Source organism: Hevea brasiliensis, chromosome 14, assembly GCF_030052815.1.
Source record: "Hevea brasiliensis isolate MT/VB/25A 57/8 chromosome 14, ASM3005281v1, whole genome shotgun sequence".
Taxonomy (NCBI): Eukaryota; Viridiplantae; Streptophyta; class Magnoliopsida; order Malpighiales; family Euphorbiaceae; genus Hevea; species Hevea brasiliensis.
The window spans coordinates 91,027,358-91,043,589 of NC_079506.1; the positions used below are offsets into that span (position 1 = coordinate 91,027,358).

General features: G+C 35.2%; 1 protein-coding gene and 1 long non-coding RNA gene across 11 annotated transcripts; both read left to right on the plus strand.

Annotated features, from left to right (window-relative positions):
* The first annotated feature begins 326 nt into the window (after positions 1–326).
* LOC110655164 (uncharacterized) lies at positions 327–15,412 on the plus strand. Of its 6 annotated transcripts, XR_009143185.1 has the most exons (9): positions 327–1,764; positions 1,953–2,026; positions 2,607–2,699; positions 2,975–3,087; positions 3,181–3,453; positions 3,753–3,831; positions 13,526–13,683; positions 14,224–14,776; positions 14,879–15,412. It is a non-coding gene; the product is annotated as an uncharacterized LOC110655164 (long non-coding RNA). The 6 variants fall into 6 exon arrangements; XR_009143186.1 differs by lacking the exons at positions 327–1,764; positions 1,953–2,026; positions 2,607–2,699; ... (1 more) ...; positions 3,181–3,453; positions 3,753–3,831 and adding exons at positions 12,259–12,373; positions 12,535–13,141; positions 13,223–13,376; XR_009143188.1 differs by lacking the exons at positions 327–1,764; positions 1,953–2,026; positions 2,607–2,699; ... (1 more) ...; positions 3,181–3,453; positions 3,753–3,831 and adding exons at positions 12,271–12,373; positions 13,069–13,141; positions 13,223–13,376 and having other exon boundaries at positions 14,879–15,411.
* On the plus strand, positions 8,557–12,161 carry LOC131172619 (putative disease resistance protein RGA4). 5 transcript variants are annotated; one of them, XM_058133892.1, is made up of 6 exons: positions 8,557–9,557; positions 9,636–9,854; positions 9,962–10,030; positions 10,397–10,489; positions 10,599–10,732; positions 11,502–12,161. In XM_058133892.1, exons 1-3 carry the CDS (start codon positions 8,594–8,596, stop codon positions 9,976–9,978), a joined length of 1,200 nt encoding a protein of 399 aa, XP_057989875.1. In that variant the 5' UTR covers positions 8,557–8,593; the 3' UTR covers positions 9,979–10,030; positions 10,397–10,489; positions 10,599–10,732; positions 11,502–12,161. The 5 variants fall into 5 exon arrangements, with proteins under 5 accessions (XP_057989875.1, XP_057989876.1, XP_057989873.1 ...); XM_058133893.1 differs by having other exon boundaries at positions 8,557–9,446; XM_058133890.1 differs by having other exon boundaries at positions 8,557–9,854; positions 10,599–10,736.
* Positions 15,413–16,232: the final 820 nt, after the last annotated feature.

Consider the following 16,232-nt stretch of genomic DNA (forward strand, 5'->3'; position numbering starts at 1 on the left):
ACATATTTTCTTAAGGAGTCTAATGCTCTGATACCATGTGAGAATTTGAGATTGGGAGGAATAATTGCCTTACTTTTTATTAATGAATAATTAACATATTTATAGTATACAACAAGAGAGATTAATTACAAGTATAAGACTAAGCATAAGATCCACATAATATGGCATTTGAATAAATCTAACATTGAAATCTCAGACACTACAATCAAAGTGTTGCCTGAATCCATCACCAAGCTCTACAATTTGCAAACATTGAGATTCCTTAGGTGCGAGTCACTTGAAGAGCTTCCTAGAAATAAAATATGCAATCTGATCACCTTGAGAAATATTGAATATATCTAACGATCAGCATATGCCATCTAAGGTGGGACGGTTAGCCAGTCTTGAAAGATTATCCTTGTTTGCTGTGGGTGCAGATAGGGGAGGTAGCATTAAAGAACTAGAATGATTACACCAACTAAGCGGGGAGTTGGAGATAATTTATCTTGAGGGGGTGAGAAACAAAGAAGAAGCTAAGAAATCAAATCCACAGGGGAAAACGAAATTGAAAGCCCTTCATTTTGGATGGAGATTTTCTGGAAGAGCAAGCGAGAGCAAGCGACAACAATGATAAGGAAGTGTTGGAAGGTCTTGAGCCTCACTCAAACATAAAGAGAATAAAGGTAGAGAATTATTCGGGCAAAAAGTTCCCGCTGTGGCTATATAGGATGAAAATTCTGAGTGAAGATGATTCTTTAACTGTATTTGATAATTTGGTGGAACTTGTATTGGAGAAGTGTGAGTGGTGTGAAGAACTTCCAAGGCTTGACATCTTCCTCGTCTTAAAACGCTCGAAATAATAAGAATGGGCAAGATAAGATGTATAGGGAACGAATTCTATGGCATTGACAGTGGAAGCACAAGCAATGGAGGGAGACTGTTTCCAGCATTAAAGAAATTATATTTTTATGATATGAGGAGTTTAGTTGAATGGAAGGCACCACCAGTAGATGAAGGAGGCGAAACATCTGTACTTTCTTGCCTTGAAGAATTGTCCATAAAGAATTCTCCTCGGTTGGCAAAAATTCCATTAAGTGATAGTTCATCGCTTGTGACATTGGAAATCGATTATTGTAACCAATTGAATTACTTATTTGAAGAACTACAAGTACACTCCTTCTCCTCTCTTAAAAGCATTACAATTAGAGAGTGTCATAAATTAATTTGTCTTCCAAGTGGACTGAAATCCTTCACTTCTCTGGAATCACTGGTAATAAGGTATTGCCACGGCCTAACATCTGTTCCCGAATATTTAGGAGAATTGCATTCTCTTCGTCTTTTAGAAGTAACATACTGTGGAAGTTTAAGTTACTTTCCAGAGACAATATTAGGAGGCCTCACCCGATTAAGGGAATTAAGAATTGGTGGTTTGTCGGAGGAGTTGGATTCTTTCCCTTATCTGAATTCAATCCAAGACCTCTCATCCATTGAATCCTTAACTATATGTGGAGGTTGGAGAAGTAGAATAAAGTATCTGCAGATCAACTTCAACGCCTCACTGCCCTATACTCATTGTCTATACTCGGTTGGGCAACCTTTCGTCTCTTCAAACCCTGAAATTACAGTCTTGTATGAAATTGAAGTGTCTACCTACAGCTACAGCCATGCAACGCCTCTCCAAATTAAGGAAGCTCGAGATTACATATTGTCCTCTTAGAGAAAATTGTACCAAGGGGAGTGGCTCTGAGTGGTCCAAGATTTCTCATATCCCAGACGTAGATATAAGTAAGTTTACCAATCATCTGTTTTCCTTTCTCCTCCAAACTAATTTAAGCTATTTTTTGGGGACAAGTATATAAAATTTCTTGTATTTTCAGTAGTCAGGGTTGATGAATTTTACTACAAACAATAATAATTCTAAATTTCTCGTCACTTTTTCCCCATTGATACATTCTTTCTGTTTTCTTTTTCAGGACGCAGGTAATTACCATTTTTTTTCTCCTCTTTGGGCGTGCACTGTGGACTGGCTTCATTTGTGAATTCTCAGGTATTTCAACTCCTTCCATCTGTTGACATCCATTGTTCCTGTCGGTAATATAGAGAATTATATATTAGTAATTAAAAATGTTCATTTCTTACTTTTAGGATTGAAATTGAGTAAGATTACATGTTGACTGTGTTTTCTTGAAAAATAGGAACAAATCATTCTGTTTTGTTTTTAACTGAAACAAAAGAGAAGCAGTTTGGTATTTTTCAGTCTGGTATTGCAAATTTAGAATTTAGCAAAAGGTAAAGAAAAGAGATCCCAATATCACCATAGCAAATGAGTAGATACATTTGTAATTAATTATTTTCGGTAGGAATATGCAAAATGTCCCTTATTTCAGTTCAAAGTTCTTAGTCCAGATAGAAACAAATATATATTTCTCTCAATCATCCATTCTATTTTCTGATTCTTTTCCTAATTATATCAGATTACCTTTTTACCTTACAGGTTGCAGACACTGAACCTACTTTTTCTTAGAAATCATGTTTTAGCTAATTCAGTTCCTTTCATATGTAATATCATTTTTTTTTTAATTTTCGAAAATAATCAAGTCTTTTTGTTCTGCTAAATTTTCTCACAGGATGTTGTTTAGTAATAAATGATCATCTTATGGTGTTTGAAGTCCACACAAGGGTCGTTTGCATTGATCTAAAGAATATATTAGAGATTTTAGGTGAGAAATACTATTTGTTTTTCATTTTTCTATTCCTCATGGTTTCATTGATTATATTTTGGTGCTCCACCATTTCTTTCATGTGTAACATCATTTTTTCTTAATTTTCAAAATGTCTCCTATTTCAGTTCAAAATTCAATTCCTTCAGTTCTGTCTAACAGGGACATTTTAGGCCTATGGTTGTATGCAAGATTTAGGATTATTAATGGGAATATGTTACCATTTGTTACACAGTTACTATTTGAACAATTCTGATAATCTTATCATTTGTTAGAGATTGCAGGATGCAAGATAATTTCAGATACAACTGCAATGTTTTCTCTGAAATTTTCTGCTTTCATTTGAGCCGGTTGGTAAAGCCAAAAAATTGTTCAACTGAGTAGAAAGGTATGAGACATTCTATTTTATTTCTCATAGACATTCAACTTCATTGACAATGAAGAGGTTACCCAAGGAACTGTTTTCTTCTTGTTTTTTCAGAATGTCTTTGGTGCTGCCAACATTGTCCCAGGTGGAAGACAGAAAAATCTTTGGAGATTGTTATTAGCTCCTCAAGGGACTACACCTGCTGAATTTCAAGTTCTAGCAATAAGACTGAACTGAAATAGAGATAAGTCCCCATCAACAGCTTGAGCTTTGAGCCTCCAATTCTCCTGAAATTGTCAACTTCCTTCGGTTAAACTGACTAGAGGACCAAGCAGTCTCACTTTTTGGAGTCAATAGAAGATGGAAGAGAATTAGTGAGTTGAAGTTGTGAGAGAAAACATATTAGTGATAACTCTTGCTTACATAACTCTTCCATTGATAACTTACATTTTGCATAATACATACCTAATTAGTTTCTAATGGACCTTGTGATGACATGACCCTTGATAATTTGATATCCAAATCTTCAAGTATTCCAAAGATGGAAGTCGACCCTCCAGGATGCTCATTTAATGCTTTCTCTGATACAAATAAGGCAATTTATTTTCTTAGACCAGTTTTCTATCTTGTACTTTGAAAATTTGAGTTTTTTGATATATGCTGACTTTTTATTTTGATTGGTGTAGGTTGCAGCAGAGGAAAGGCAGAGTGAATGCAGATAGTCAGTCAAACAGGGTTAGGACTTGGCTTGTTATTGATGAAGATGTGAGTTTCATGTACTATAGTTACTTTCTTTGACAATTTTTTCTTATTCATTTTAAGTTTAAATTATGTACCTTGAGCAGGACTTCTCAATACCAGCTACCATGTTAGATATGCTTTCTTGTGATGGTGAAGTTCTACTTGACCCAATGGATAGCTAGATTCCATGAAGAAAGGAAATGAAGCAGACCGATGAAAGAAAAAGAACTTTGAAAAGTAATTGTCAAGTAAGATAATAGCTGGATGTGAAGTGAAATTTAAATTCTCATTTACTGGCCTCTTTCTTATGCCTTTTTATCATCTCTCACATATTTTCAAGGCAATGATGTAAAGAAATGATTGATTTTCCTACTGATAGGCTAGGTAGTAGCATCTATCTAAAAATTTGACACATTTTGATGCTTTGTGCTTTTTGATGGTTCAGGTTAATTTGATGGATAGATTATGATTGCAATTGATGTACAGGAGAGAGAGTTATTTCACTTATGGGGACCCTGTGTAGCAGTTTGGTGGGGTAAAACAAATCAAATGCCATTTAGTCGGATGAAACTAATTGTTGGGACATGAAGATGATTCCATTCAATTGCAGATGGATGCAGAAGCCTCTTATCTGTTTTGTCATGTTTAATGCTCCTGCAAATTTTATCCAAATTCCAGTTTTTGACCTTCTGTTTACTTGTCCATAGCCCATCTGTTGTGAACGCTTAGCTTGAAGTTTGAACTTGTATTTGAAGTTCCTTGTAGTTCAATTTGAATTTTTGTTTCATGTGATTCTGGTTTGGAAAAACTGACGCCCATTTTTGCTCTTGGGAGAACTTGTGCAGCTCCTGAATGCTTTGAATGTAACGGAACTTGGCAATGACAAAACAGAACAAATTCATTCCCTAAACAAAATGCAAATTGGGAAAAGATTATCAGAAATTTTTCCAAGGAATCTCAATGCTTAAAATTATAGTTGAATTTTGCATTAGTCTGAATTTATTTATGGATTTAAAACAAAATTGAGCTTAGAGAGATCAACAATTTGGGTTTAATTATCTTTTTAATTAGGTAATATAGGAACCAATTATTTGTATTTCAATCACAAATGGATACAAAATATGAAAGGCGTCAAAGTCTGGCACTCCGATTGTTTTCCTCAAACCGGGTTGACTCGCCGGGCCTTCCCCTTTTGCAGTATTACGATTATTCCTCAAACATCCACGACTCCAGCATTTTGTCGACTGTGTCGCTTAACGAGTCGTCCACCCATGGAAAGGTTGAGACCGGCTTCGATGTCACCGAAAACATCGAGTTCGTGAATCAGGATCTTGTCTTTGCCACGCCCAGGGGAAGACGATCCTGCCTTTCTGGCGGCGGTGAAATTGATGGACGGAGGTAGAAGAAGTGGGTCCGGCGGATCTACTAAACATGAAGACACTTTATGCGCGCGCCTAGCGAGAAACAGAAAATTTGAATAAATAAAATTTATTTTTAAAATTAATTTTAATAAAAAATAAATTTATTTTTACGTTTACGTAAAATTTTAAATTGAAATTAAGATTTAATAAAAATTAAATTTATAAAAATAGAAAATATAATATAAAATTAAGATATAAGCTTTTGTGCGTGTTTATGGCGAGCAATCTTATCAAACAAGTACAAAAGGACTATTCTTACAATTACATTTTTTATCATTTTGCTTGAACAATTTGAGCTTTGAATTGAAGATTGACAAAAGGGCCAACTGAACCTGCTTTGCAAATCGGAAGATGGAACAAGACTTATTGATAGCGCACAAGTAGCATCCCATTTTGCAGTTTTTTACAGGCCTTGTCAGAGTTTCTAATTATCCATTTCAATCTTTCACTTTTATTGGCATATCCTTAGTTTTTGCACCATTTCAGGAAAATATTGATTCTTAATTATTCATCTATATGTTTATAAAATTTCTACTTCTTACATCTAAACCTTGGAATGCATATATTTAAAACTTCACTGCTAGATGATTGAATTGAATAACTACTTTTCAATGTGAATCCATTCTTCTCTGTTTGCTATATGTTTGAGTATCTTGTCATGGGAAATGTTGAGTTAGAGTCGCTTATACGGTATCATCAAATTGATTCTCCTCCATTTCTTTTCTTTGTTGTAATTGAAAATTGAATATGATTCTGTTTATGTCAGTTGTAGATAGGAAGACCGATTGACTCCTAAACTTGCAAATTTACATACTGAATTCGGGAAACACCTCCATGTTTACATACTAAATTAGGGAGGCAAATCATTTCATTTAGTAAGAAATACAGAGGAAACAGTGATCAACAGACGATAAACTCTTGTATTGAACTCAACAAAAAAGAAAAGAAAACTATTAAGCAATGGGTAGCGCGTGCAGAAATGGATTTATCGCTTAGGAATAGAAAAGTAACAAGTTGATGTATTAAGAACATCATCGCTTTCAAGTGAGCTGTCTCCAACGCACTTGCTAATATTAAAACCATCAATTATGCAAATGATGAATTTTTTATATAATTTAATTTACTCAAGACTTGATTTCACTCTTAAATATTCCCGCAATCATCTTATGGTTCCTGCTTGTTTGCTTCAACTCTTATCTTTCATCTTTGCAAGAAGAGAAAATGGCTGAAAAAATGATCCTCACTTTTTTGGTGGATGCAACTCTGTCTAGGGTGGCTTCGCTCATCACAGATGAAGTCATCGGTGCTTGGAATCTCAAGGACGACTTGAAAGGTCTACAGGAATCCCTCACCATGATCCGTGATGTGCTGCAAGATGCAGAGGAACAACAAACCAAGAGAGAACCTGTGAAGCGTTGGCTGAAGGAGCTCAAAGATGTAGCTGATGATGCTGAAGAAGTGTTTGATGAGGTATCGTACGAGGATCTTCGACGGAAGGTTCAGATGCAAGACCAACTTGGAAAGGAGGTAAGCAGCCTTGTTTCTTTCTCTAAAGGCACTCGTTACGCCAGAAAGGCTGCATTGCATATCAAAATGCTTCACAAAGTTAGGAAAATAAATGAATCGTTGAATAAGATTAAGAATGAAGCTATGGGTTTTGGGCTTCAAGTCCTATCTAGAGATGGAACAATGTCTCAAATCAACTTGGATCGAATGACAGACTCGATCCTTGACAATCCAGTTGTGGGGAGGGAAGCTGATTTCGTTAAAATTGTAAACTTGCTGAGTTCCTGTGATCGAGTTCTTACCATTGTTCCCATAGTGGGCATGGGCGGTATCGGAAAGACAGCATTGGCTAAATTACTGTGTGAACAAGTTATAGAAAGAAAGCTTTTTGATGTCAAAATATGGGTCTGCGTTTCTGATAACTTTAATGAACAAAGAATTTTGGGGGAAATGTTGCAAACCGTCAATGTAAATACGGGTGGAATGACCAACAGAGATGCAATGCTTGAAGAGCTCCGAAAGGCATTGGAGGGGAAAAAATTCCTTCTTGTTCTTGATGATGTGTGGAATGAGAGGAATGAGGTATCAAATAGGTGGGATGACTTAAAGACTCGTTTGGTAAGAATTAGCCAAAACAATGGAAATGCTATTGTTGTCACGACTCGTAGCGAGGAAGTGGCATCAACAGTGGAGACTTCTACTAATCATAGGCATACACTGCATTTGTTATCTGATGATGAATGTTGGTCCATTATGAAGGAAAGGGCATTTGAGAGTGGAGCAACATCAATACCCTCAAACTAAGAGGGCATTGGAAAGGAGATTGCAAAAAAATGTAGAGGATTGCCATTAGCTGCACAAGTTTTAGGCGGGACAATGGGTTTTAGAAGGGATAAGAAAGCATGGTTGTCAATTCAAAATAATAATGTTTTGAATGCATCACATAAGAAGGAAAATATTGAGTCTATATTAAAACTGAGTTGGATCAATTGCCTTCAAATTTGAAGCGATGTTTTGCATACTGTTCGACGTTTCCGAAAGATTTTGAGTTTGAAAAGGAAGAATTAATTTGGCTTTGGATGGCTGAAGGTTTTGTTGTGCCTTCTAGTGAAGATGAAGGCAACAAGTATTTTAATGCCTTACTTCAAAATTCTTTTTTCCTAGATGTGGTAAGGGATGAATACGTGGATATTAAACGGTGCAAAATGCATGATCTTGTGCATGATCTTGCATTATCTCTTTCAAAGTATGAAACATTGACTTTGAAAAATTTTTCAACTAGTGATGATTTATCTTCCGCTCGTCGTTTATATGTGGATTGTCAAAATGCAACAACTTCAGTGGCATTTCCAAAAGGTGGTTCTAAGAAGCTGCGTAGTTTATACACGAATGGTATTGTCTTTGATGATTCTTGGAAGTCGAAAAGCCTGCGCACTCTAAAATTGAAAGGTGCTAATATTGAAAAGGTGCCATCTTCTATCGGCAAGTTGAAACATTTGAGATATCTTGACATCTCAGAAAGTAAAATCAAAGTGTTGCCTGAATCCATCACCAAGCTCTAGAATTTGCAAACATTGAGATTCCTTAGGTGCAAGTTACTCGAAGAGCTTCCTAGAAATAAAATATGCAATCTGATCAGCTTGAGGCACATTGAATTTTCTTATGACAAGCATATGCCATCTAATGTGGGGAAGTTAGCCAGTCTTGAAAGATTATCCTTGTTTGCTGTGGGTACAGATAGGGGAGGCGGCATTGAAGAACTAGAATACTTAAACCAATTAAGCGAGGAGTTGGAAATAAATCATCTTGAGGAGGTAAGCGACAAGGAAGAGGCTAAGAAATCAAATCTACAGGGGAAAATGAAATTGAAAGCCCTTGAATTTGAATGGAGTTTTGAAAGAGAAAGCAACAGCAATGATGAGGAAGTGTTGGAAGGCCTTGAGCCTCACTCAAACATAGAGAGAATAAAGGTAAGGAATTATATGGGTAAAAAGTTCCCGCTGTGGCTTTATAGGATGAAAATTCTGAGTGAAGGTGATTCTTTCACAGAATTCAATAATTTGGTGGAACTTCAATTGATAAACTGTGATAGATGTGAAGAACTCCCAAGGCTTGGACATCTTCCTCGTCTTAAAGAAGTTCGGTTTTATGAAATGTACAAGATAAGGTGTATAGGGAACGAATTCTATGGCATTGACAGTGGAAGCACAAGCAATGGAGGGAAAATGTTTCCAGCATTAAAGAAATTATCTTTTAATTATATGTGGAATTTAGTTGAATGGAAGGCACCACCAGTAGATGAAGGAGGCGAAACATCTGTATTTTCTTGCCTTGAAGAATTGTGCATAAAGAATTGTCCTCTGTTGGCAAAAATTCCATTAAGTGATAGTTCATCGCTTGTGACATTGGAAATCGAAAATTGTAACGAATTGAGTTACTTATTTGAAGAACTGCAAGTACACTCCTTCCCCTCTCTTAAAAGCATTGCAATTAGAGTGTGTCATAAATTAATATGTCTTCCAGGTGGACTGAAATCCTTCACTTCTCTGGAATCATTGGTAATAAGTGATTGCAACCGCCTAATATCTGTTCCCGAATATTTGGGAGATTTGCATTCTCTTCGTCTTTTAGAAATAACACACTGTAAAAGGTTGAGTTACTTTCCAGAGACAATACTAGGCGGCCTCACCCGATTAAGGGAAATAAGAATTGGTAATTTCTCGGAGGAGTTGGATTCTTTCCCTTATCTGATTGCAATCCAAGACCTCCCATCCCTTCAATCCTTAACTATATATGGCGACAGTAATTTTTTGGTTGATGGAGGTAGAATAAAGTATCTGCCAGATCAACTTCAAAGCCTCACTGCCCTAATCTCATTGTCTTTATCGTATTTCAATGGAGTGGAAGCTTTGCCGGAGTGGTTGGGCAACCTTTCGTCTCTTCAAACCCTGAAATTACGGTTTTGTAAGAATTTGAAGTATCTACCTACAGCTACAGCCGTGCAACGCCTCTCCAAATTAAGGAAGCTCGAGATTAATTATTGTCCCCTTAGTGAAAATTGTACCCAGGGGAGTGGCTCTGAGTGGTCCAAGATTTCTCATATCCCAAATGTAGAAATAAGTAAGTTTACCAATCATCTGTTTTCCTTTTTCCTCCAAACTAATTTTACGCTATTTTTTTGGGACACTTTTTACCCATTGATACATTCTTTCTGTTTTCTTTTTCAGGACGGTTGTATTTGTGAATTCTCAGCCATTTCAACTCGTTCCATCTGTTGACATCCATTGTCCCTGTCGGTAATATAGAGAATCATATATTATTAATTAAAAATGTTGATCATTTCAGTTCTTAGTCTTAGGATTGAAATTGAGTAAGATTACATGTTGACTGTGTTATCTTGAAAAATAGGAACAAATCATTCTGTTTTCTTTTTAACTGAAAGAAAAGAGAAGCAGTTTGGTATTTTTCAGTCCGGTATTGCAAATTTAGCTTAATCTTAAATTTAGCAAAAGGTCAAAAAAAGGGATCCCAATATCACCATAGTGGACACTGAACCTATTTTTTCTTCGAAATCATGTTTTAGCTTATTCAATTCCTTTCATGTGTATTTCTTAATTTTCGAAAATAATCTGGTCTTTTTGTTCTGCTAAATTTTCTCACAGGATGTTGTTTAGTAATAAATGATCATCTTATGGTTTTTGAAGTCTACACAAGGGTCGTTTGCATTGATCGAAAGATTATAAGAGAGAGTTTAGGTGAGAAATACTATTTGTTTTTCATTTTTCTATTCCTCATGCTTTCATTGATTATATTTTGGCACTCCACCAATACTTTAATGAGTTTCTGGGATCTCTCTCTTTTCAGTTATTTCCCAAGAAAATGGACACTTTTGGATTATAAAGCAATCAAATGGACAGCACATAGGCTATCACTCTGCCACCCGTTCACATGTTACCATCTCCTGCACTTAATGTGTTTTTCATTTCCATTGGTACTAAGTAGGTGTGACTTGACTTGTTGACTCATACGCTGTGCTTTTTCCATAATTTTACAATACATTCCCTTTATGTAATTTTGTATTGATTTAGAATTTCACGAACTGCACAGTATAGGTTCATTGTACAATAGTGATTTCTACCAACTTCCATTTATGTAACCTTTCCCATTGATGGTGGCATGGCTGATAATTCTTTCTGAAATTCAATGGGGAATGGCTGCAATGTGAGAAAATACAGATATTTTTCCTTGGCATGTTTACTTTATCAAATGTTATGTTCATATAGATGACCTAGTGTTCCTATATCCTTAGCAGTCAATTACATGCAAAGGCGTTCAATTTAGGATTAATAGACCTTATGATTATATGATCACTGGTAATTTGATATCCAAATCCTCAAATATATGATCATTGATCAAGGAAGAAAGGGTCCCCTTTATATTCATTTAATCTTTCATTTGTTGCTCATTGGATAATTTACATTTTCCAGGAAATAGCAGGTTCTTTTTCCTATCCATTTTTTTTTCTAAAACTAGTAATTCCCAAAATTGAAGTGGTTTATATTCCTTTTAGTCCATGGTTCACTGGCTGAAGCTTTAGCAAAGGGAATACATATAGCCCGTCAAAGGAAGATGTGATCTTTATACCACCATTTATTTACTTTGATTTACTAAGAACTATGTGCGTGAATGTATTTTCTTTAATAATTTTAAGTTTGTATTTTCTACCTTAAGAAAGACTTTACAATATTATATAATTTTTTGAGACAGATAACGGGAATGATGCAGATACAAAAGGAGATTTTGAGTAAGAATGGGTTTACTACACCAAGAAAGAAAAAACCGCAAGCTTCATTTATTTGTTTATGATGGAACAGATAAAGACTTGCAAATAAAGAAGACAAGTATGTCTTCATTTGTGGTCAGTATTGAAAGAAGCTTGTTTTCTAGATTCTCTATGTTATCTTGGATAGCAGAGGGCGGAAGATCACACTGACCTTTGTGCAGAACTTGCAGAGATGTTTACAAATACTGAGGTTTGTAAGTTTGTGGTGAAGTTTCTAATGACATATATGTTCCAGGGAAACACCTAATTATTTGCAAGTTCATGCACTAGAAGATACTGTTAACTGGTATCATTATTACTAGCTATCCAATTGTCCTTACTATCAATTAAACAGTCTTACTTGAAAGATCACTTCATGTTTATTTTTGCCGCATTAAATTTGCTAGCTCCAGTTGCACTCACTCTCGTGGTGATTTCTTCACAAGGTAGCTTTGTAATTTTAGGAAGAGAAAATGTTGGAAGATAGCTCTCTGCATAATTTCATTGTAATTCCATGTTATAAAATCCCTCATGACATCATCTACGTTGCTGGCTTCAGTTCCAGTCACTCCAATTCCATGTGATAGGGACATTTTAAGCTCCTAGTTCATATGCAAGATTAGGATTACTAATGCAGATATGTTACTATTTGTTAAAAACTTACTATTTTGTGCAGTTCTGATAATCTTACTAATTCTTAGAGATTGAAGGATGCAAGATAATTTCAGATACACTTCTGCAACATTTTCTCTGGAATTTTCTATGTTCATTTGAGCTGCATGGGAAAGACAAAAAAATTGTTCAACTAAGTAGAAAGGTAATGAGACATTCTATTTTATTTCCCATAGATAGTTGAATTTCAATCGTTGGTAAACTCTAATTAGTATTAATTAATTGAGGTTGATTTGTGACATTGATTACAAAACACATTTACAGTAAAGAGGTTGCATTAGTAACTGTTTGTTGTTGTGCTTTTAGAATGTCTTTGATGCTGTCAACATTGTCTCAAGTGGAATACAAAAAAGCTTTGAAGATTGTTATTAAATCCTCAAGGGATTATGCATGCTAAATTTTGAGTTTGAGCTATAAGACTGAACTGAAATAGAGATTAGACATGACCAACTTGAGCTTTGAGCCTCCTGTTCTCCTGACATTGCCAACATCCTTCAGCTAAAATTGAGTAGAGGACCAAGCAATATCACTTTTGGGAATCATTAGAAGATGGAAGAGAATTAGTGAGTTCAAGCTGTAAGACCAAACATAATTAGTGATAACTCTTCCACTGATAATTTACCGTTTTACATAATGCATACCTAATGATCATTGATAATTTGAGATCTGAATCTTCAAGTTTCTAACAATGGAAGTTGACCCTCCAGGATGCTCATTTAATCCTTTCTCTAATGTGAATCAGGCAATTTATTTTCTCGCGCCAGTTTCCTATCTTGTACTTTCCAAGTTGGAGTTTTTTGATATATGCTGACATTTTATTTTGATTGGCTCATGTTGCAGCGGCAGAAAGGCAAAATGAATGTAGATAGTCTGTCAAACAGGGTTAGGACAGGGCTTGTTATTGATGAAAAAGGTGTGAGTTTCTTGTACTCCAATTATTTACTTTCTCTGACAAGTTTTTCTTCATTCATTTTAACTTATCTACCTTGAGCAGGACTTCAAAGTACCAGTTACCATGTTAGATATACTTTCTTGTGAGTTGTGACAGTGAAGTTCTACTTGATCCATTGGATGGCTAGATTCCATGAATAGAATGGAAATGAGGCAGAAGAATGAAAGAAAAAAGAACTTTGAAAAGCATTTATCAAGTAAGATAATAGTTGATGTGAAGTGAAATTCAAATTCTTATTTACTGGTCTCTTTCTTATGCCTGTTTATTAGCTCTCACGTATTTTGTACTTTGATGGTTCCATGTTAATTTGATGGGTATTGCATTATGATTGAAATTCTCGTATAGGAGAAAGATGGATTCACTTCAGGAGAGCCTTGATTGTGTAGCAGTTTGGTCAATTAAAGCACATCAAATGCCATTTAGTCAGACGAAACTTATCATTGAGATATGAAGATGATTCAATTGTAGATAGATGCTGAGCCACAGTTATTCCAATAAAGGAAGTACGGCTCCCAATATGCTCATTTAGTCCTTCATTTTCTCTTTTTCCAATTTGAGTATTTTCCGAAAACAGTACTTCAAAAAATTCTAAGTTTTCTATGTCCATTTTGGCACTGGCTAGCAAAGGGAATGCAGAAAGTCCACCAAAATAATGTGCGGTATTCATGCCTCCCATTTATCAACTTTTATTTACTTAAAACTATGTGCATGAATGTATTTTCTTGAAGCATTTTAAGTTTGTATCATCTACCTTAAGCAAGACTTGGCAATATTTCCTACAATGATGAGACAGATAATGGGAATGGTGATGACTCAGAAAAGAATAAGTTTACTGCACCAGGAAAGGAATAGAAAAGAAAAGTTGAGCTGCATTTATTTGTTGTCAGTGTTGAAAATGGATATAATTTCTAGATTCTCTACATTGTCTTGCATAGCAAAGGGCAGAAGATCATGCTAACTCACGTGCAGAAGTTGTAGACCTGTTTGCAAATCTTGAGACTTGTAAATATGTGTTAAATCTTCATATGATATATATGCCACAGGGAAAGATCTCATTTTGGAAGGTTTCACTCAATTGCAAATTCTATGTGTAGCTCGTGCACACTTGAAGATACTTTAGACTGGTATACTTATTAATAACTAGCCAAATTGTTTTTGCTCTCATTTAAACAATCTTACTTGGAAAATCAGTTCATGTTTATTGTTGCAGCATTAAATTTGCTGGCTCCATTTCCGCTTCCTTTTTTTCAGTGATTTCCTTCACAAGGCAGCTATGGAACTTAAGGAAGAGGAAATGTTGGAAGATGACCCTCCACATAGTCCTTCATGAGGTAATTCATATACCTGTAGACCATAGTTATTCCATGATATAAAAAATCCTTTTTCACATTTTCTTAATATTTTGAATTTGAAAATCAGTAATCTCAAATGAACAAACCTATACAAGAAAAGAAATTAAAATTACTCCATCTATCCTAGGAGATTAGGATTACTAATGGGATACTATATGATTCTTGTATGTGGATCAATTCAGATAATCTTACTATTTATCAGAGATTGCAAGATGCAAGATAATTTTAGAAATTGAGTAGAAAGGTAAATGAGACTTCTATTTTATTTCCCATAATTATTTGAATTTCAATCATTGTTTCTCTAGTTTCAATTATCACAAATGAACTGTTTTTGTTGTGCTTTCAGCATGTCTTTGGAGCTATCGACTTTGCCCCAAGTGAAAGACAAAAAAATAATGCTTTGGAGGTGGATATCATGCCCCTTTATTAGCTCCTTACAGGATTATGACTGCTAAATTTTGAGTTCAAGCTGCAAGCCTAAACAGAAATAGAGATAAGTTTACATAAACACTCGAGCTTTGAGCCTCGAGTTCTCATCATGTTGCCAACATCCTTCAGCTAAAACTGACTAGAGGACCAAGAAATGTCACTTTGCAATTGGAATCATCAGATGACAGATGATGGAAGAGAATTAGTGAGTTCAATCAGTAAGAGCAAAGAAAACTATTGATAACTGTTGTTTGTTAAACTTGAGCTTTAAACTCCCATTTTGAAAGCATCCTTCAATTAAAGATTGATCGAATGAACAATTGAACTGGCTTTGCAATAAGAACCATTAGAAGATGGAACAGGACTTTGTCCATAGTGCACAAGCGGCTTTCCTTGTTAAAGTTGTTGTATATATTGTTAGATATGAGAAGGTTGTGAAGTAATTCAATTTTTGCAGTATTTTCAGGATAATCTTGATTATGGAATTCTATAATGTATGATGCTAAACTTTGTTGCTTCTTACCTAATGATATGAGTTGTAAAACACATATTACACATGTTTCTTTCAGTGTGCTACACCGTGATTGTGAAACACTATGTTCTATGTCCCTTGTAGATAGCAAGACTAATCAACTCCTCAACTCACAAGTTTGCATCCTAATTCGTCGAACACCTCCATGTTCAGACCAAGCATATGGACTGTCCAGAGACTGCCAACAAGTGGTTTCAGGACCTGCAAGCCCAACGCCAACTTGATCCTGGGTCTGTTAAAGATGGACAATTGGACAATGTACCATCCTTGTTAGCAAGTGACTACTGGACCTGACCAGTTTCCCTTCTTCATTGACTGATAAAGTAAGGCCTTGTAATTGTAGATTTGTGTGTTTAAGGCCTAAGCCCATGGACCCAGATCCTCCAGAGAAGGAAACTGTTAAACAAGATTGGCAAGCCTAATTAACGGATTCAGCTCAGAAGAAGAACAGAGGAAACAGCGATCAATTGTACTGAACTGAACAAAAGGTTGCCAATTGCCATTGCGTTCAGTAACATTTTTATTTTCTTGTTTCATTATTTTAAAGAAACAATAAACTGCTTCTACTTTTGATTTTAGAAAATCTAACTAGATATCATTCTAACTAGATTTTATCAGTACTTCGTCAAAAGTTTATCTGAATATACCTAGATAAATTAGACATAATAAAAAATAATTAAGATTTGATATGTTTAAAGATAAAAAAAAAATAATATGTGATGAAAAAATTATCATTATT

Excerpts from the sequence above, each read along its gene's own strand:
- LOC131172619 (XM_058133890.1), top strand. The coding sequence starts at position 8,594 with ATGAAATTGAAAGCCCTTGAATTTGAATGGAGTTTTGAAAGAGAAAGC.